The following is a 21,142-nucleotide window of genomic DNA, read 5'->3' as shown; positions in this document are numbered from 1 at the left end:
AGGCTTCCTAGAGAGGTGGTTGATGCCCCAAGCCTGTCAGTGTTTAAGAGGCATTTGGACAATGCCCTTAATACCATGCTTTAACTTTTGGTCATCCCTGAATTGCTCAGGCGGTTGGACCAGATGATCGTTGTAGGTCCCTTCCAACTGAAAATCTTTTTCTTTCTCCCTTCCCTTTCCCTTCCCTTTCCCTTCCCTTTCCCTTCCCTTTCCCTTCCCTTCTCTATTTCTATTTCTATTCTTAGTTTGGTATTCTGGTACTGATCAAGTCTTTAGGATTAGTGCAAGATTAACAAGACTCATCAAGCTAAGTACAGCTGTGGTAAGGGAGAGAAAGGTAAAAACATAAAAGATGGGCAGTGCAGTAAGTTGCTACATGAATACTAAAGCAGTGGTGATCTGGTTATTCAGTTTGCTGCTTTTTTGCCTTTTAAGATGAAAAGTGATTTCTTTTACTTCCTGTTCATGACTTAAACTTGGCAATAAAGTGATTTATGTGGCAGTTATTTGCTGTGCCTAGCAATGAGATAGACATATTTGAAGAACTGAATGAAGCCATATGCCTTCAGTGACCCTTGAAGCATGTTATGTCCTAGTAACACAAGGCATAGAGTAGTTCCTGCAATTGTAAACCAGCAACACAATGTACATAGTTTAACAGTACATTGTAAAAGTTTCACAGCTCATGAAGATATGTGCAAAATTAATCCCTGCAGAACAAAACAATTTTAAAAAGTACATAATGAAGCAATTAGCTAAAAGAGGAAGAAAACTACTGACAATTTAATATGGGAAGAATCTTTACATGTATTACTTTTTCAATGAGAGTCTTTTATAAAGACATAATTAATATAAAATAAGGCCTATGAGGCAATTAATGATGACTTCAGAAGTAAGATTTAAGGGATAATTTACATTTTAAAAGTTGAGAGCAGCTCTAGTTATGTTAAAGCCTTTTATTTCCTTCTAAAAAGTCTTTTAGATTGTGGATGTGTGGGTTTTTTAGGTTGCTTACAGTTTCATGTTAAGATTATCAGCTTGGTTATGGAAAAAAGCTATTCTCGCACACAAATAAATAAGTTTACCTGAAAGTATGACAGGCTCATATGATGATGATAAGTAGAATAGTCTTCAAAAACCTCACAGGGCTTCAGTAAAACAGATTAAGTAATTTTAAAAATCTCTCCCTTTGGTCTCTGATTTCTCTGTGCTCTCTCTATGGTCTATCTGATTTTCTCTGTTCTGAGCTGTGACTATAGGCAGTCACCTCTTGAAATTAAGTTACACCCTAATTTCCCACTCTGCGGGGGTACACGCCAATGACATGATTCTCTTTTCCAGCCTATTCAGCATCTAGAAGCAGGGAGTAAACCAGAATCATAGCTTCAGTAAGCAGTGTATTTTCTTTCTCTTCCTGTCCACCCATGTTCTGATTTTTCTAATCCTGAGTTTATGTGACTCAGGCCAGGATTCTGTGTTTAATTCTACTGTTTGGGCAGACTTCTTCAATGAGAAGAAGCTGGCTGAGACCAGTGGAATAAGCAAAGCTGTGCATGGTTTCTTGCTGAATTTGGGGAAAGTTAGCCAAATCCATCAGTACTTACTGTCACTACTGCAATTATTTAGTGAAGATTATCTGACTTCACTGGAGATATGCCCTAAATAAAGATTAACGTATTTAATCTGGGGAGTATAGTTTCTAGGTTTACAGAGACAGATACCCAAATGTATGTGACAATCCAGAAACTTTCAGGGTGTGATCCAAACCCCCCTGATAGCTACTGGAAACATGAACGTGATTTCAGTGATCTTTGTATCTGACCATTCTCCCTGTCCTTTCTGCAGTCACCTGTCAAGATACCAAAATAAAAATGCAGACCCAAAATGATCACAGACTTAGCTCATGGTATTGAATAAAAATAGTTTATTCATACTTGCCTGTAAAGCATCAAGCTCATTATTGGTTATCAGTAAACCATTATTAGTAATGACTAATTGCATTTAATTGCATTAAATTGTTTCCCAAAATATATTTGAAAGATATTGGTGACTATTTGTTTGTATCTACAGTAGTAATTAATTCACACTGACTATTTTTTTTACCTTCAGGGCATCTTTAATGAGTTGTTCTAATTTGCAGACTTCACAGAAGCTAGAAATTGCTTCAGCTTTTTGATAAATCACTTAATTATTAAAAAGTTTTGATTGCAGTCCAAATGAAATGATGGTTTCAAACAAGGTCACATGAGTTCTTGGAGAAACTGCATGATCTGTGTAAATTTAATGAATGTAGTACATGCTCATAAACTGCTCAGCATCACATAGGTTTATTTTTTTTATTAGATTAAGCTTCCACAACATGAAAAGAACACTTAGTGATTAAAGAGAGAAAAAACACTTTTAATGAAGTAGTGTTATATCATTTTATAATGAAGTATAAATTAAATATTTGAGAGAGGGTTCAGCTTCAGAATTGTAATTGTTTTGATTGAATATGCAAATTCAAATATGTTTAAATGCAGTTGAAAAGGATTTACTAAAGGATGTGGATTTAAAAATAAAACTAATTAGAAATGGAGACCCTTTGTCTAGTGAAACAGATTTTCCAGACGTGCATGGAATTTGCTCTAAAAAAATTATAACCAGATTGCTTTAGACATTTCTAAGGATGTGTGAGTCACCTGTCTCTGCTGCACACTGAAGGCTGTGCAAATGCTGTCACTACAGCCCTTGTTTTGGTGGAAATGAGTAAGGGATGACAGCATAGCAGTATTAGGGCTTACGCCTTTGCAAAATGCTTAAGGAAGCCATTTGGTGTGTTACTGCTTCTGTAGCTGCCCCACTTGTGCCATCCCACTGGACTGCCCAGTACTTTGGTCCTTTACTCGTTTAACAGAGTGGAAGTTGCAGCTAATCTGTTGTGCCACCAGCTGTGTTCTCTCTGCAGTTTTACATGTCCTCTGCTTTGCTGGCTGTTCCAATATGAAGAATATGTTTTCTATTTGCTCTGTTGGGCTACTTTAACCCTGGTAAACATAAATTCACACAGATGTAGGGCCACAATTACAGCTTACATGTAAATGTACCTTCAGTAAATTAACGGTAAGACGTAATTGGAGCTTGGACAAATTCCCCACGTAAGTCAACAACTGAAGATTTAAAAGGGAGAAAGATTTCCCACCCACCCCTTTTTTTTTCCCCCAGATAGATTCTCTGTATTCATTTAATGTTCCTATCATCTCCCACTTGCTTTGCTTAGTTTAGGTCATAGGCTTTGCTTAGTCTTTCAGCTTCGTAAATGTTAGAAGTTGCTTTGGCACTACTACTGTCCCTTTACAGCTTGAATTTTTTTATGGAATTTTACTACCTTTTACTAGTGATGAAGGAACCCTTTCAAGAGGAGGAAGCCCTCTAAGCCCTTCTTGGGGCTATACCAAATACATGAACCTCCTCAGGAAATTCAAGAATAAAGAGCCTTTTATAGGGTACTCTTGGAAGGGAGCACTGAAAACACACTGAAGTGGATTCTGAGAGCTCTTTGGAAGGGCAGCTCCGGTTGGTGTGTTCTTTTTCTAAAAGACTGTTTTTGTGAAGTGAACCAGCAGGACCAGAACCTCAAGAAATTCCTCCAAAGAAAAGCAAACTTTCTGCATTGCTGGGACTCCAGCAATCATACTAAGTACTCCCGAAGATAGGCAGTCCCTCACACTTGAAAACTTTCTAAGGTCTTTGCCTTAAGGCAAAGCCTGAGACCTAATGGTACAGTGTTGCAATTTATTCTTTTACAGAATGAAATGTGAATTGCTATTTATTGTATCACAATGATGGAAGCATATGTTATTTTTGACAAGTGTATATGTATGTTTAGGGATTTGGCAGGAAATTGAGACTATTGCTAGCGATTTCCACCTCTTGCTACCATAGGTAAAACATCTTCATGGGCAACAGGAAAAGGTGCTGTATTTCCTTTTAACCATAGTTTAAGAAATTCATCAAGTTTCTTCCTTGCAATTTGTACGAGCGGGTTTGTCATTAACTATTACTGATTGCAGCGACAGTATGCTCAGGGATACAACATTTTACTTCAAACCATTCCGTGTGGTTAAAAAAAGTCTTTGAAGCTCTTTTATCTTTAGACTTCCTACTAAAGTAATGGGTGATAATTTGGAAAAGCTTCACTGATTTTAAACATTTGTATTTATTTATAGCCATCATATGAAATAACAGTGCTGGAGAACTAGAAAGGTGCTATTCAGTATGGATGAAGCCTGAGTAAAGATTACTAATGATGGCAAAAAAGTAGCTGTGAAATTCACAGGCGAAACGTGTGAAGTTGTGAGGAATTGACCCCTCAATTGCTATTCCTATTTCTTAACTATAAAGACATTCTCTTGTCAACAGGAATTTTATTAGATAAAGAACAGACCACTCTAAAAGGCTTCGCAACTTCCCTCTAAGTTGAGTCTTTAAGAAAATATATTTCTTAGTATTAAAATATTAATTAAAAAAACCCTAAAAATTGTCTTTGACCAAAAGGTGTTGGTTCAGAGTAATTAATGAGTCTCTCCTATGCACTTTTGATGTGAGATTTATACCTTTTCAAGATGTCTTGAAAAACCATCCAACCATCCACAATGGCTCCAACACAATGGTTGGAGTACCATGGATTTGTTTACATGAGTAAAGGAGATGGGGGGAGCTAGTAGTAGTCAGATTCAAGTGGACAGTTGGTCTAAGGAAAGAAAGAAAGAATGGATGGTTGTTCTTGACGTAGCTGCAAGAAATTCCCTTACTTCAAATATAATCAGGGAAGAATGAAAAAAACCTAACACTTTCTGTAGCAGTCAGTTAATCACATTATATTGTTTAGTATTCATATATCCTGTTTAGTACAGTGTTTAATATTTAGTGTATGACTAGCAAAGCCTTTCATTCCTTGGCTGCAGATTTTGCACGTGTTTTGGGGAGTTGGGAATCTAGAATCCCTTGAGATTCCAGGAGAGTTTCATACCATTTGAAAATCCCACTTTAATGCCTCCCTACATTTTCTTTCTTTGCAACTGGCCTCTCCCTAAGTGCAATGAAATGTTTGGAGAAAAGAGCTTTTTCACCATACTGTAATCCCATGGACAAAGAACGCTTGTGGGAGAGAAAAGTACTATCGCTTTTGTAGATGTGACCATCTAGGCAAATTAGGATTGTGCTTTCTGCCCTTATAAAGCATTGCATCCGCTTTCACTCTGAGAGTGCTCTGCAAGGCTTTGTAGCCTTCATCTAGGGTAGTGCTACTTGTTTAGTGCAAGCTCTGCACACACTGTAACTTATGACTCCCATATCTTCAGATCATGTGTTTCTCATGTCTTCCTCTTTAAAAAGTCATTAGTTAAAGGACTTTTAGTCGTCTTGATATATGGACACTATTAACATATATATCTCCAGTCCAGTTTTGGTGCATGCTAATCACATTTTCATGGATTGCAGGAGATTTTTGCTTAGAAATAATAGGATTTGGTTTTAGAATCATAGAATCATAGAATAGTTTGGGTTGGAAGGGACCTCTAAAGGTCATCCAGTCCAACCCGCCTGCCACGGGCAGGGACATCTTCAACTAGAGCAGGTTGCTCAGAGCCCCGTCCAACCTGACCTTGAATGTTTTGAAGCTGTTTAATACAATCTGCCTGTTCTGTCAGCATCTATATTGACAGCTTGCTCTTAGCATTAAGTTTTTAAGTGAATCCATGGTTCTTGCAGAATAATGAATTAGTCTTTGGAAATAGAACAAAGACTGACAGCGTCTGAGAGAAAGGAGTGGCCACCAGATTTGATTAATTGGTGTTTATTCAGGTAGTGGGTAATTGTTATTTACAAACTATTTTGAAGACTTTGTCATCTCCGGATGTTTTTTGAAAACATATATGACTTCATTATAAAGTCAAATTAGATTTTACTGATTACTGAATCAGTACTAAAATTATAGATGAGGCGGCTCTTCAAATTTTCAGATCCTAGAAATTTACTTGGAAATTCAGCTGCTTATAGACTGTGAATTTTTGGCTCAGCTTGTTGTCGAGATGGCATTCAGACCTAACGCTGAAAATCCCACAAAAGATTTAGTATTCACGTGTTGGACTTGGATCGAGGCCATCCCTAGTTAAAATGAGCAAAGGCTAGACAGAGGAGGCAGCGCATGCAGTATGTGAATTGTCTTGTCCTAGGCTAAGTTATGACTGTCTCTACATCTTCCTTGTCTTTTATAATACTAATTTAAACAGTGTACAGTGAGTAACTCTGAAAAAATTTATAGCTGGATGTCAATGCTGTACTGAGAAATGGCTTGGATTGAAAGCAGGCATTGTGTGAGCAAAGCCTGATGATACTTCATATTTAATCTTTATTAGGAAATGTAGCTGAACCATTTAGAATTAAATATTTGACACTTATTTTTGTTAGATCGTTAAACTGGATTGCCCAGTTTATATGATATTTAGAAAGACAGATGCTGTTTCCAGATTATTTATTCCTGTGCCAGGTCAATTGCCCATTTATTTTTAAATATTTATGATCATCTCAGTTTTGTCCTGATGTTGGTAATGGTTAGATTTATTTACTCTTACGGTTTTCCAAGTTCTGGACACAGAGACATGCTAGAGTCTTTTCAACTCCCTTCTCGACTGTACAGTAGGTTCATGGAATAGCTCACCTTCCAGAGAGCTCTGAAAACCAAGGCTCTATCTCTTCACCCAGCATATGCTGAATGCAATTAGGCACTGGTTCAGAAAAGGCTTTGTAAACATTCTGAATCCACGCCACGTTTTCTGGTCTCAGGAGCTGCCAAATGCCTAAATGCTGTATTCAAGCCAGATGTCTAAATATATAAAATGAATGACTGAACAAAGTGCCTCCTTAGTAGAGCATATGCCTATAGGATGGACAGACCTGAGGGGTCTGAGGTCAGCTCCAGAACGTGATGTTCTGCCAACCCACATCCCTGGCCACTAGGAGGGAGACCAGAATATACTCTCTCCTGGATGAGCTGTATGAGGAAGGAGCACCCTCACGCTCATTTTTTGCTCTCTTGGTATGGGATGCCAAGCCTCAGGAACCTCTGCTAGCAGTATCATAAGGCAAACTCTGTCACTTCTCAGTGAGTACACCTGCCTCTAGGACACGGAGGTACTTGTTCAGTAGGATCAAACAGTTTGAGTACATCTGGGTTTTCACCTGAGCAGCATCCACTCAACCATTATGAATGGGCTGCCTTGATCTTGTTAGGAAGTGTACATAATACAAGATACACAGAAAAAGAGCTTCTATGTAAAAAAATTCAAGTACTTCACTGACAGTTAAGGCTGCCAAAGTGGTTTTCTCTTTTGTTGAAAGCAGAAAGAGAAAATCAGAAATGAATGCTATATTTATGATTAACATTATGGACATTAGCTCAGCTGCGGTAGTGGGCAAAACTGAAACACACTTGAGCAGGTACGGTAACCTACATTATAAATGTATTATAATTTATAAGAGTAGTGTGTGTTGAAATTGTTCATAGAACATTTTCACTAGGCAGTCTTTGTCACTACTCCTTAAAAGAAATAAACCTGATCCTTTCTGAGCTATGTTTAAAGCAAAGCATAAGATGCATTTATATTCCTAGTCTTCCTAGAACCTGAAACTTTAGTGATCTTAAAAAGCTGATTGGCTTAGTTTCCCTTTTACGTAAGGCTGCCTAGTTCAAGATTCTGAATAGTGCGTGTATACATTGAGATGGACTGTGCACAATCTTAGAGAAGTGCCTGCAAGGCACTAAAACTTGAACCCAGACGCTATTGTTTTGGATGCCCTGTAAATAATTTTATTAATAATCTTGAGAATAGCTAAATTGATCCAGGAAGATTGTGATGAGAGGCTACTGGTAATGTAATAATTCTGTAGTGAGGCTAAGTAGTAGTAATAATTCATGGTAAGGCAAGGTAATAACTCCTCTCACAACTGTCTAAAAAAACCCTCTGTATAGCCAAATAAGTCTTGAGTAGTTATTCTCCTTTGTAACAATGACAAGCACAGCAATAAAATAATTTCAGTGTGTTTATTAAAGGATAGCAGTGGTGTAGGGAGCTCTCACTAGCAGAATGTCTTTTTTCCTCCTAGGTATGGCAATGTGGAGGAAGTGTTGAGGTTCTACCTTGCTCCAGGATTGCCCACATTGAAAGAGCACATAAACCATACACAGAAGATCTAACTGCTCATGTCCGGAGAAATGCACTAAGGGTAGCTGAAGTCTGGATGGATGAATTTAAGAGCCATGTCTATATGGCGTGGAACATACCCCAGGAGGTGAGTCACAAAGACCGGTGTTTGCAAGCTTTGGCTTTAGATCCTTGCGGGTTTGGTTCCTCCTCTGAATTTTGATTTTTCTGCTAGGATGTTGTTATTTGTATACACGTATGTATGTATTTATGTCTTACATATAGGCATAAGATATGCCTATAGATACTTATATATAAAAATATATACGTAGTTGTGTCTTATTCTAGAATAATTTCTTTGTCTTCAGGTTCCTTAACAATTAATTTCCTGTTCATCATCCTCACTGATAGCTCTTCAAGGAGATTTTAATCTAGTAGCTGCAGAAATGTGGAAAAAAGAAGCATCAAATCTATATTACACATCTTATTTTGAATTTGAGTCTCTTATTTACCAACACAGAAAGCTGTAATTCCACCAGATTTGTGAGGGGAGTTTTGCCAAGGGGCAAGGGGTGTTAACATCTATTGAGGGTGTATCACTCTTGAGTAATTTCACATCAGAGCAAGGGTGGCTGGTGGATGTCATGACATATTGCAGAATCTAGCTGCAACTCTGTTTTGGGCTGCTTGTCCAGATTTCTTTTCCATAGATGAGCAATGGTTGGTCCATTGTAATGAAAAGATAGTGTTGGATGGCTAACCTGAGAGTTCAGTTTGACATCTGATTTTAGTTGTTCTTCATTTCTATAGTCAATGGTATTTAATCTATGAACTGTTAAGAGCTATAGGGCTCTGAGAAAGGTGACTGTACCTACTCTGGAAAATATTCAGGATCCATGTAGAACAGGTTGTTTCCACCTAGAGGTTGGAAACCATGGCTGTAGTTGAATTTGAGGTTTGACTTACAGTGTGCCGTTCTCATCATTACAGCAAAAGCAAATATTCTAGACTTAATAAATGAACTTGGACAATTTATATTTTCTTTAATAAAATCTCTGTAAAATCTGAGTGATTTTGCAACTGTTCAGAGAAACTGGTTTTGCTGCGATTTCTGGTTCGAGAAATAAAATGCTGTACTTCTCTTCCTTTAGTTTAATAAGGACAAAAGGTTAGAAACCAAAAAACAGCTAGATATATGAATGCTGATGTTGATTCAGCTGCTTTTAATAGTTTCCTTCATCTCTCATGGTTAAAACTAGATAATTTTGGCAAAGTGGGGAAGTCATTGTCCTATTTTCAGGTTGCAGAATTAGCCACATAATATACCATGAAAGTACCGGGAAAAAAATCCTCTATGATCTGGTATAGGGAAAGGACCTTTCTGGAAGTTAATCCCATGTTCACAGAATCCAAGCTACCCTTTAAGTGTCCCTGTTTTGAGTAGTTGCACAGCAGTGCATACAAGAATAAAGACATTTCCGGAAGATAGGGTTGCTTATTTTACATCAAAACAATTTCAAATTAATTCTATTTGTGATTAACCTGATAGATTTAAATTTCAGTTTCTATTTTTTATTGTTAGTTATTTTCCTGAAGATTGGTTGATCTTCATTGGTTGATCAAGTTTCAATTTTTTGACTTGCAAACATAGCATTAACACAAAACTTAGAAATTCCTTTTGTAACCAGGATGGTTGCTTATTTTACATCAAAACAATTTCAAATTAATTCTATTTGTGATTAACCTGATAGATTTAAATTTCAGTTTCTATTTTTTATTGTTAGTTATTTTCCTGAAGATTGGTTGATCTTCATTGGTTGATCAAGTTTCAATTTTTTGACTTGCAAACATAGCATTAACACAAAACTTAGAAATTCCTTTTGCTAACCAGGATATACAGTATTATACACGTATTTGTATAATATTAATCCAGATATGATGGTGGTGGTGCTTAATCTTGTGCAAAGTTGAGATTTGAATGCAATTTGGAAATAAAATTCATAAAGAATACGAAGATAAGTTATTACTTGTTAGATGAAAATTTAACAAGTAATAATAACACAGTCTTGACTGTGCCGATAGATCAGAAAAAAATAAGCCTGTTTTAATAAATTTGAAAACTTATTTATTAAACAAAGGAAACAAATATATTTTATTAAACAAAGGAAAAATAAATGCAGTGTGTGGATTGAACTGATTTCTTCAGGTCACAAAGTGCATCAAGGTGTTTGCACGGTAGATCTTGTACTGCCAAAACTGATTTTGTTCATAGTTTTGAAGAGGAATAACAAGTTTTCTTACTACTTCAATCTCCAGTCATTTTCCTGCCACAAATGTACTAAACATTGCACTGAACTACTTGAATAAATTGCAATGCAGATTATATTCTCTCTTTGTCTTCACAAAGGCTACTGCTGTCAAACCGTAGTGCAGACTTAAAAGCTGGAAATGGCAAGTGCTAAATCAGCTTTTAATAGTGGTAGCCTCTTCTGCAATGTAATGAGATACCTCTGTTGTAGGGAGAAATCCATTACTATGTGTATGTACGGAACCTGTAGCACAAAGAACCTTCATTTGTATTTCTCACCGCTGTAGAAAACCAAATAAACACACACATGCCCACAAACTTATTTAAAATATACTGGGAAACAGTTTAGTTTTCACAGTTGTAACAGGCCTATAAAGCCTGAATCTACTCTTTACCTAGTAATTGCTATAGGATGTTCAGAGACCGTATGGCACCTTTGTGACCATCAGAAGGTTCTTCTATCAGATGGGGTCTGTGACTTACAGCTGGGTACATTCAAGTGTTGTTCACCCAGCTTCCATCTTTTGCCATGTGGAAAATAGGGAAGGACATAGAAGAGTACTGGGGCTCTGTTTTGTTCTGACAGCCTGACACGTGCTCAAGTATTCCAAATCAGTTGTGTAATTTGAAGCTGTTCTAAGCATCTTTGTGTTCATTGTGCAAGGCCTGGTGCCAAGAATCAGGGGAAGAGCTCCAAAGACCTGGGACTTCCTTTTCCTTTCCCATGCTAAACTTTGCGAGTACTGAACTGATTCCAGAGCAGTAGGAAACAAGGACATGTTTAAGGAAAGCTTCTGGCCTTTTAAGGGAGAGAGGAAAATACAGTACAAAGCTACACTCCCAAGCACTGTAATTGAATCAGTCAGTATAAAGAAAACCTACGTCATTAGTGGGAGTCCTCTTTTATACATCAAAAGGTTAGGAGCAATGCAGTCTCTGGTTGGTGTAGAAACATCAGTAGAAAAAGGGAGTATTCGGTGTAAAGCAGCAACCTAAAAAATAACTTAAAGCTTGTGGGACACTTGTAATACAGACTTCCAGTAGGCAGGGGGCAAAAAGATGGTGGATGAGAAAGGCTGAGGATGGATTGGGTCAAATTTAGATATCAGACTGGATGGCAGCATTTCTGTTTCATCTTTGCTTACCTCAAGATTAAATTAAAGGTGAAATACCAAAGAGGGACAATTTTCAAATCAAACCTAGTTTCAGCTTAGGCAAAAAGATGTCGAGACATCATTGCGTGAGACATGCAGAGAGGACAGACAGATAGCATGGCCAAATACTGTTACACAAGTGGATAACTACAGGAATAATTCTCTATCTGGAAGCTGATGAAATAGTGCACTGGTAATGGACTGTGTAGGTAATAGAAATGTGTTCAGTTATAACAGTCGGGACTTTCCATGAAATATGTTATTGCAAAATGTTAACCACAGGACCTGTTTTTTCCATGGAAGAATTCCCAGATCTCTGAGAAGCCCTATAGTCAGATGTTTCCAAAGGTTTTAGTCTTCAGGAGCTAATAATAATAAAATGGAGTTAGAATCATTTGGCAGTATGCTGTGACTGCCCTCTTGGGATCTCTGTGGGTGGTTCTGAAGTACTGAGGGCTTCAAATGGGGATCTCCAACACCATGGTGATTTCTGCATCGTAACTACTTAGATAAATGGATTCAGAAAAGCACTTAAAACCCAAAGGAAAGATTTTTCAAGTCCCAGGAGCAAGAGCTGTGCTCTCCATGTGTCCTCCCCTATGTTTTTGGTTTTGTTTTTTTCTTTTTTTCCTCCCATCATATTCTCAGCTTTGGGGAACACACTGAGTTGTTGCTGGTGATAAAGCCAGTGTGCTACATGTGAGCTGTTTTCCTTCTCCAGCTGCATGGGAGGATGTGATTACTGAGGCCCCAGATGCTCTTTCTCTTATACAATAAACTGTGAGGAAACAAGTGTTGGTGCCTGCAGGGTTGCATGAGAAAGGAGTTGGGATGCACTGGACCAATTTAGTACCTGATCTCAGGAAGCCTTGTTAGTGCTGTAAGACGAATGTCTGTGTGCTGGCATCCTCCTTTTCCTTCACAGAAGTGGCAGATACACTGGCAAGTGCAAGTGCAGCCAGAGTGGTGCATGAGCGGGATTTGTCCATGGGATCAGCTGGTTGTCTTACAACACCCCACAGCATGTTTCTCTATCTAGTCACTTGCTAGAAAAGTCAGGAAAAAATGATCACTTACGGAGTAGTTCCACATAAAGTGTTATGAATGATGTAGGGCTTGAGGGGAGTCATCATTTTTAAGGATTGAGTTATGCCTGTTTATGCCAGACTTCAGTTTCCTACTTTTTAGTATACTTTGCTAATGTGGGAGTCAATTGTACTTTAGTTAGAAAATGCTTCCATAATAAATATATTTGCTCCAGATTAACATTAAATCAGTGCTTTGGGATGTAAGAAGCAGTCGTTGCTTCAGCAGCTCAGAAACCTAGATACTTACTAAGAAAATTCAATGCTTCCAATGTTATTTTTAAGTCATATCTGGTGGCTGACAAAATCTTTGGGATGTTTATGGCCCAGTAAAGGCTGTTGTTTAAGTAGATAGATTATAGGATTTCCCTTGGAAAATTTATTTGTCCTGCGTTTTGTTCTGAGGCAGAAGTGGTAGAGCACAGTGTGGAGCAAAATGTCTCGTTTTACTTCCTGTCAAATAGCAGCCATGGATTTGCACTTATATCCCTCTCTAAAAATTTCTGCTGTGTGATTTTAATGTAATAAAGTATTGATTTTTACATAGAGGGACTTTATGAAACTCATGCTTTATGATCTGCTGTTATGATAAGTAGAAATTAGGTTAGCCAGAAATGTAAAGGAGAATAAAAATTATGGGAGAGAATACTCTGCAAGTGCTTTTAACAAAAATAGCGACTTCTCTTTTTACATTACAAGAGAAATTTAATAAGTGATATTTCAGAAAGGTGAGCAGAGCTTCTGCTCTTTGCAGTGAAGCACTAAACCCAGACTTCAGAAATGGCCAGAAAGTGTCATATACTAATGATTAGGCCACAGTGGGACGCCAGCAATAAGGTTGTTTCTAGGGCAACTTGCTACTTCCTGCCAATTACTTTTGCATTTGGAAAGTGCCAGGAAATTAGAGAACAACAGTGATATTCATTGGAAGCCAGATCTAAACCCCACTGAAGTCAAGAGGAGTGGTTCCATTGACCAAAGCAGACTTTGAAAGAGACCTTGCTATGGTGACCTGTATCATATTTAATTGGGGCACTTATGGAGTGTGCGTGGGTAACAGACTCACTTCACAACCAAAAGCGATAATTATCATAGGTCATAATCGTCTTTGCAATGAGGGAGACTCTGGATAATTAGTTTACACAGAAGTGTATCACTGATGTCTTTTCTGCTTTTTCTGTCCTTTGTTTTATGTGCAGGACTCCGGAATTGATATTGGTGATATTTCTGAGAGGAAGGCCTTGAGGAAAAAGCTCCAGTGCAAGACCTTTAGGTGGTATCTTGTCAGCGTGTATCCAGAAATGAGAATGTATTCAGATACTGTCGCCTATGGGGTGGTAAGGATCTTGTTTACATTCCCCATTCTAAAAAGGTGGGGGAGAAAGGTGTAATAGTGGAAGTAATTCATGAAGACAATGCCTGGCTCTAAGTAGAAGAATCAGGTAAACTTGAAGTCACTAGTTAAATAATTTGTTAGATTGGTTAGCTGACAGAGACAGCTGCTCTGCTGTAGTTTATGCTGAGGTATTCTGAACGTTATCTTCCTCCCTGATTTTTTGTTTGTTTGTTTCATGGCTTGCATTCCACTCAGAGATACTCAAGGCATGATTTTTTAGACACATTGAAGATGTCAGTTGGAAGGTTTGTGGCAGCAGGTGAATTAACAAAATAGGCTCAGTATTTCAACTGCAAGCTTCTTAATATTGTAGCCAGATCTTAATTTAGAACCTCAAATGCCTGTATTTTGGGATCATCATCATCGTCATTACTTGTGTGACAGTAGTACCCTTGTCTATGTTGAAATCACGCTTGAGTTGTACTGTGCTAATTAAAGCAGAGACAATTCTTGCCCCTAGAAAACTGGCAATCTAAACAGAGAGTGCATGACATGGAACATGAGCATAGCAGGTTAATACAGGCCCATAATAAGCTAGTAGAGCTAGGACGTCCTCTTCACATTTTCTATCCAGTGTCATATTCACAAAAATTGATGCCTGTGAATTAAATTTGCCTTTTTGCATGCAAGTCCCAATTAGGAAACGTAACTAGTAAGAGCACATCATACAAGTGAAAGATTTGGTTTGAGACATTCCTCCTCAAAAAGAAGTCTGACTTGTGCAGTTTGCCAGTATGGCTCTGAGAAGACCCTTGAGGGTGCCATAGAGCAGCTGCTCTGTTTTGGCAAATGAAGTGATTGTATGCCCCACAAAGTTCCATGACCCCTTTGATGACCAATTAAAATTATCATGCTGGCTTTTCTCACAATCAAAAAAGACAAGAAAAACACTTCCAACAAAGGTTTAGGTTGTTGTTAAATGCATGAGATAATGGTTATCTACCAAAATAGTTCAGAACAATGCCAAAATCATACCTGTGTGCGAGGACCCTCTTCCATAGACTGTGTGGAATTGCTCTCAGAGATGCCATGAACTAATCAGGTGCAGAGTTTCCTGAGGAGAAGGAGGCATGGCAGCTAATAGGTGCATGGTTCTGCTTGTAGGTACCTCTGGCTAAAAAATCTTAGATTGCAGGTAGAAGTGATACTAGATAAAAAAAGGAAGAACAGTGTAATAGCTAAGGTACTTGTTGCGTAGTCTCAGGATTAACTCCACATCATGTAAGTCAAAATGAAAATCAGCGAACTCATATATAAAATATATATATGATATATATCATATATATATCATATTTATATATATCATATATAAAATATATGATTTTATATTCTGCTGAGACTTTTTCATCAGCCTTTGAAGGTTCCTTGCTGGTGATACACAAACCAAAAAGAATCAGAAGAGTTTGTTACAGAAGTACTGAACTCACTGGTCAGCAGAACATGCATATTTAGGTACTGCATAATAATGCACATGATGCAGTCTTTTTGTCTGCAGCATGAGAGTAGCCTCATCAGCTAAGAAAGATGTGAGGGGTAGGCCTTATTTCATTATTTGTACTATCACAAAAGAAGTAGTGGACAGCTATGGCAACGTATCTGTACAGATAAAGGGGGAGTGTTTTATGAAATACTGTTGTATGAAACAAAAAGATAAAGTGCCCCAATCTTTTTAGTAAAAGAATTGCTTGGATCTCTAATATTCCTTCATGTCTGCTTTCCGGGTTGCTTGCATGTCTTACAATGGAGAAAGGTTTGATATTTCAAAGCAAGTCAGCTGCTTGCTGATTCTCTAAGTGCTTCCATTCATCAGCTGTCTTCATTTTTTGTAGAAAACAGATTTGCTACCATAGCATTATCATTAATTAAAAATAAAACAACTGAGTAATTACAAAAGTTATCTGAATAGAGGTGAGGGTTAGGATATAGGCATCTACAGTGTCACCACCCATATTTATTTCCTGAATCCTAAATTTCCTCCTGTTCTATGAGAGTTAGGAAAATAGTTGTATCATTCATGTCTAATTTATGCTGTTGCATATAGCTAGGGTTAGGGTTGGTGGCAGAGTAAAGGTTTGGGAACCAAATTTCTTTCTGAATTCTGCAGTACCCTTAGAGTTAGGAGAAAGCAATGTCAGTGGGCCAAATGCTGATGTATTTAGTGTAGGGGCTGGCTCCCTGATTTCGGCTTGATGTTTGAGATAATTTTGCAAATTCAAAATTTCAGTAGTCTAGTTTATCTTTGTATTCCGTAGGGCTCTAAGTTTGAAAGGGAGCAAATGGTAGTATTGACTAATTATTTCCAGGTTTCAGCATGGGGATTGGCGACCTGGTTATATTTTGGGTTGTAACTAAGATTAAGTCTTGGTAGTCTAAAAGTGCATTACCCAAGTTAATTGTTGTTTGCCACAAAGCCACTAGATTTTGGAAACAGATGGTTCCAAAGCGTGTGGGCCTCAGATTTTGAAACAGCATTATTAGTTAGGCCAGTGGCTTTTTTGTTTTTCTGTTTTCTGTAGGGATCATTTCTCTACAGATATTCTAGATTAATTGTAGTGTTGTGATTGGTTGTAGTTGTGATTAATTGTAGAGTTGCGATTGTCAAGAGTTTGAGAAATTAAATCTGAAGAGCTCATTTTATTTTTTTGTTTTCAAGGTCCATAAGAAGAGGACTGGTGTTAACAGGAACATAGCGTTTTGTGTCTTTTTCTGTAGTGCCTGATCACCGGACAGCTGCTGTTAGGGTTAAGGTCATGTTTCTTTTTAGAGCTTGGGACTCTAAAGTCTCTGTACCTGTTTTACTGCTGGGTCAGCCCTCTCAGCTAAGTCACATGCTGATGTTGGTCAAGGCAGATTTTTTTGCTTCCTTTATTATGGGGATTGTTGTGGAAAAGGTTGTAACATTAGGGTTAGGACAAGCATTAGAATTTAGGACAAACATTAGAATTCGAGTTTGTGGAAGAGGTTTTGAAAAGCTGAAGGTAGTGATGGATCCAGGCATGAATTAATAAGGCTGATACTTATCATTGGTTTGGATAGAGTGGTGCCTAACACTGATTACGATTAGAGTCATGGTTGTGGTTACGTTTATGGCTAAGAAATACAATGCTTTGAGAGAGGAAACTTATTTAATTCTCGAGGCTTGCAGCTAAGAATAAGGCCAGTATTGATATCTAATGCATATTTTCTCTTTGATGTTGAGATTTGTCCTGTCTATTATTGAATTTAGAGTTAGGTTTGGAGTTGGAAATCTTGTAGACTTCTAGACTTCCTTTCTAAGCATATCAATTTGTTTTCCTCAAAGGAGGCCCCTGTACACAGCTGACAGGACTGCTCAGTTAATCACAGATGGTTGCAAACCACATCACCTCTTCACTCCCTCCATCAGACAATTCTCCCATGTTCTCTGAACTGATCTTATACCACTGAACACCTTTATACATGCCCATGGGTATGCAATCCACAGCTTTGGCCTCACACTCTAAAAAGACCTTCCAGCTATCTGTGCTCATTAATTTAGCACTTCACTTTCAGAAAATTCTGTCTCAGCATTGCACAGGTAATATATAGGGCTTTGTGATGAACAGGGCCAAGTACTTTGCAGTCTGTTCATAGCTAGATTGCTGTGCATGGGTTAGCCCGGAATAATGCAAAGAAGAGCTAGTGCATACCAATTGGCCAGAAGTCTCTAAGTGTCAGCAGAAAGGATTTTTTTGAATTATTTCTGGAAATCAGAAGACTCTCCTGAGTGATTCTGAAAAGCTGTTTAATTACAGGGCTTTCTCCTACGTTTGAAACTCCACCTATACTGCTCAGCTAGCTGCACTGGTAAAAAATTTGTCTATAGTGTGTATCAGAGACTCATTAGACTTAATATTTTAAAAACATTTATCAAAAATTATTGCTATCTCTGAAGGCTTTTTGAAATCTGCCCTCCCTGAAACCTTATGCAACATTATTGAAATCAGTAGCGTTAGATTATCTACAAGGAAGAGTTTAGTCCAGGTGCTTTCTCTTCAGTATCTTCACTGCAACAAGTATTTTTAATTTTGCATATTTCCTTGCTCAACTACATATGATGTTTTTGCAAAGAAAATAAAGTAATCACACCATCTTTTTCTCATGTAAGACTTGCTTGATTTCTTTTTCTTTCTGTTTGTTAGCTGCAGAATTCCCTGAAAAGTGATTTGTGCCTTGATCAAGGGCCAGACACAGAGAATATCCCAATCATGTATATCTGCCATGGAATGACACCACAGGTTAGTTTGTCTAATGATCTCTGATATTGCTGCTGCTCTTAGTAGACTGTGTAGGAGGAACCATCTTGTACCTGTCATTGTTTTCCTGCAACAGTACCTCCGTAAGCTGTTTAGTAGCTCTTTTATAGAAAGCTAGAATATTATTTCTGCTGTAAATTGAGAATCACTGGTATATAAGTGCTTTGACAATGAAGTTTATTATTCATTTTGAAAGAATGTGAGGAATATGAGAGTCAGCACTGACCCAGATTTGTTGATAAAAGCTTTAACTTCAGTCTTTAACTCTGCATGTCATATGAATGAAACAATGCATTTTAAAACATTTTACATATATACATATGTATACTCACAGTTTATTTATACATTATCTGAAGCAACATCTTTTTTACTTGTCATACTTACTGTCTCATTTTCACAAATCTGAAATGTACAGCCACCTTCTTCACACCAAACAGCTGTGTCAAATTCCAAACCCTGTTCTTGTGAAAGCCCTTCTTCTAAAGCACCTTTTTTCTTTCTCTGCTGTTGTCCTGTTACTCTAGTATGTGCCAAAGACTCAAATTACCAAAACCTTTCCATTTTCTTACACAACAGTTGGATTTATTAACTTTGCAAACAAGAGGGTTAAGATATTGTATATCCCCACGTGGTGAAGTATATGGGCGTAGGTGAAAGTGTTTCTAGGCAAATCTTGACAGTAAAAATAACGTTACATGGTCTAGAACATGCTTATCAGACAGATGTGTGAATTATCTAACTCTGAAAAATAACATAAGCAAAAATGATATAAAGGAAACGGATGTATTTGTGGAAGTGATTGGAGAAACCGAAAAATCCCTCCAGTTTGAATCATTTTTTTTCTCTGACTACCTTTTATATTTGTTTTCTCAAAAGGATCCTATTATGCTCCACTTAAGTTATGGAATGTGGTTTTACCCATGGAATTGTCAGTTACGTGATTTTGACTATACAGCAAATGAATCCTCCTATAGCTCAGAAATAAACACAGAGCAACAAGGTAGTCTTGTCGTCTGTACCTGGATCTCATAGTGAGCTGGAAACATGAGTCTGGTGAAATGCAGATATGATTCTGTACTTCCTTGCCAAGTTACACATGCTGCAACTGTGTTCTGTGCTGGCTTGCTTTGCTGAGGGCCTTTAATATTGATCACTAGTGGCATCACACTTGAGTAAATTATGAATGATGAAGACAAAAATATCTGAAAATCCATCCATCAGACTCGCTCACTGCATGGGCTGTGGCTTATTTGTCACATAATTACGTGGTAACCACTGTTTGCCTCCAGGAGCTTTTTAAGCTAGTCCTCAGTGTTCACTAAGGAACTGTGTAATTCACCCGTGAGCCAGAGCCATTATTCTTAATCTTCTGGGAGGGCACCATAACTCTATTCTGGCATATCATCTGTGATAACAACACACTACAGGCACGGTTGTAAATTCCAATTAGAAATTTTAATTATAGTTAAGAGACAAACAACAGCAACAACATAAAAAGTCACTTCAATTAGCACAGTTCAGTATTCACCAGATCAAGAATTACCTTTGAATGTCAGCTGAAGTTCTGTATAAATGAGATAGCAGCAAATAAATGACAGAGGGAAAAGAGGCAAGGGAAACTCTTCTTGACAAGATTCTGCTCCTTTCATAATTACAATGTTGTGTCTCCTTCCCATTACTATGTATTTAATTTTGTAATTAATGATGTTAAAAACAACCCCCAAAAAGGCCCATATATGAGCAAGATCCTGGTAATGAGTGAGAACTTTCTTTAAAAGAGGAGTAAACTTTCTCTCTGTTAGGGATTATGGTATTAACAGGGAAAGCACTAACAAACATTATTCGGCATACTTCTGCGATATTTCCGTTGCACATATTGCATCTCTTGCTTAAGCAGAGCTGCAGCCATTTACATTTCCTCTAGCATATTGGAAATATTTGAATAAATATTCCTTTTAATCTTAGTGTACGTGGTAGTAACCACAAAAGATATTGGTGAGATGCTACTTTTATTCTAGTAGTGGTGAAATGCTATATAAAAGGGGTTATTTTGCCCACCTGGCAGTCCTTATCAAAATACATTAGTCAAAAAGATTAGTCCCCTGATTCAGGACTGCTTGTATGACTGAGGGTTTTGGTGATGCCGTTCTTAGCTCTGGTGCAAAGTTTTACTGTTGCAGCTATACCATTTACGGTTTTAGAGCTGCCACCATGGAGGGCTTTGCACAATTGCATCTAGATGTGCATCAATATATCTGGCTGCCAGGAACCATTCCCTCATACACAGTTTAAGTTGCTGTTCTTAGTTACTGCTATAGCCTCTTTTCTAAGTCAGGTAACGTCCCTTTTTTATTTCCACTAACCTCTTTCAGATGTTTTTGGATTTTCATCTTTTTGCATGGGAAATGGCTTAGATGAGGTATTTGACATCAAGTAATAGTTTCAGAATTGTACGTATGGCTATTGTTTGCTTTTAGCATGTTTTATACAAGAGAGAAATCACTGAAGTCAACAGAAAGGAAACTGCATACCTGACATTAAAAATCCATGCTCCAAGTTTTTGCATACAATATCGAGAACATCATGTGTAGCTTCATAATTAAAAGCAGTAGGAAATGGCAAGGAAATATCCTCAAATACTGCAATGAAATGATCAGAAATAATTTTCCCTGCAGTGCTTCAGTTTCCTTATAAATAGACGTCAGAATTAGTGATGGTAACACTTCTGTGACTCAGATTCCC

At 37.6% G+C, this 21,142-nt stretch overlaps 1 protein-coding gene across 2 annotated transcripts in view; it reads left to right on the top strand.

Moving 5' to 3' along the window:
• Window positions 1–21,142, top strand: part of GALNT18 (polypeptide N-acetylgalactosaminyltransferase 18) — a 255,452-nt gene that overhangs the window by 183,489 nt on the left and 50,821 nt on the right. For both annotated transcript variants that reach the window (XM_009288827.2, XM_019474543.1), the window contains exons 8-10: window positions 8,146–8,331; window positions 13,930–14,067; window positions 18,287–18,382. In XM_009288827.2, the coding sequence (XP_009287102.1) occupies window positions 8,146–8,331; window positions 13,930–14,067; window positions 18,287–18,382 (420 nt within the window). The remainder of the gene's footprint in view (window positions 1–8,145; window positions 8,332–13,929; window positions 14,068–18,286; window positions 18,383–21,142) is intronic.

This window comes from Aptenodytes forsteri, unplaced genomic scaffold, assembly GCF_000699145.1.
Source record: "Aptenodytes forsteri isolate BGI_AS27 unplaced genomic scaffold, ASM69914v1 Scaffold8, whole genome shotgun sequence".
NCBI lineage: Eukaryota > Metazoa > Chordata > Aves > Sphenisciformes > Spheniscidae > Aptenodytes > Aptenodytes forsteri.
This window is presented reverse-complemented; position numbering and strand designations above follow the sequence as displayed.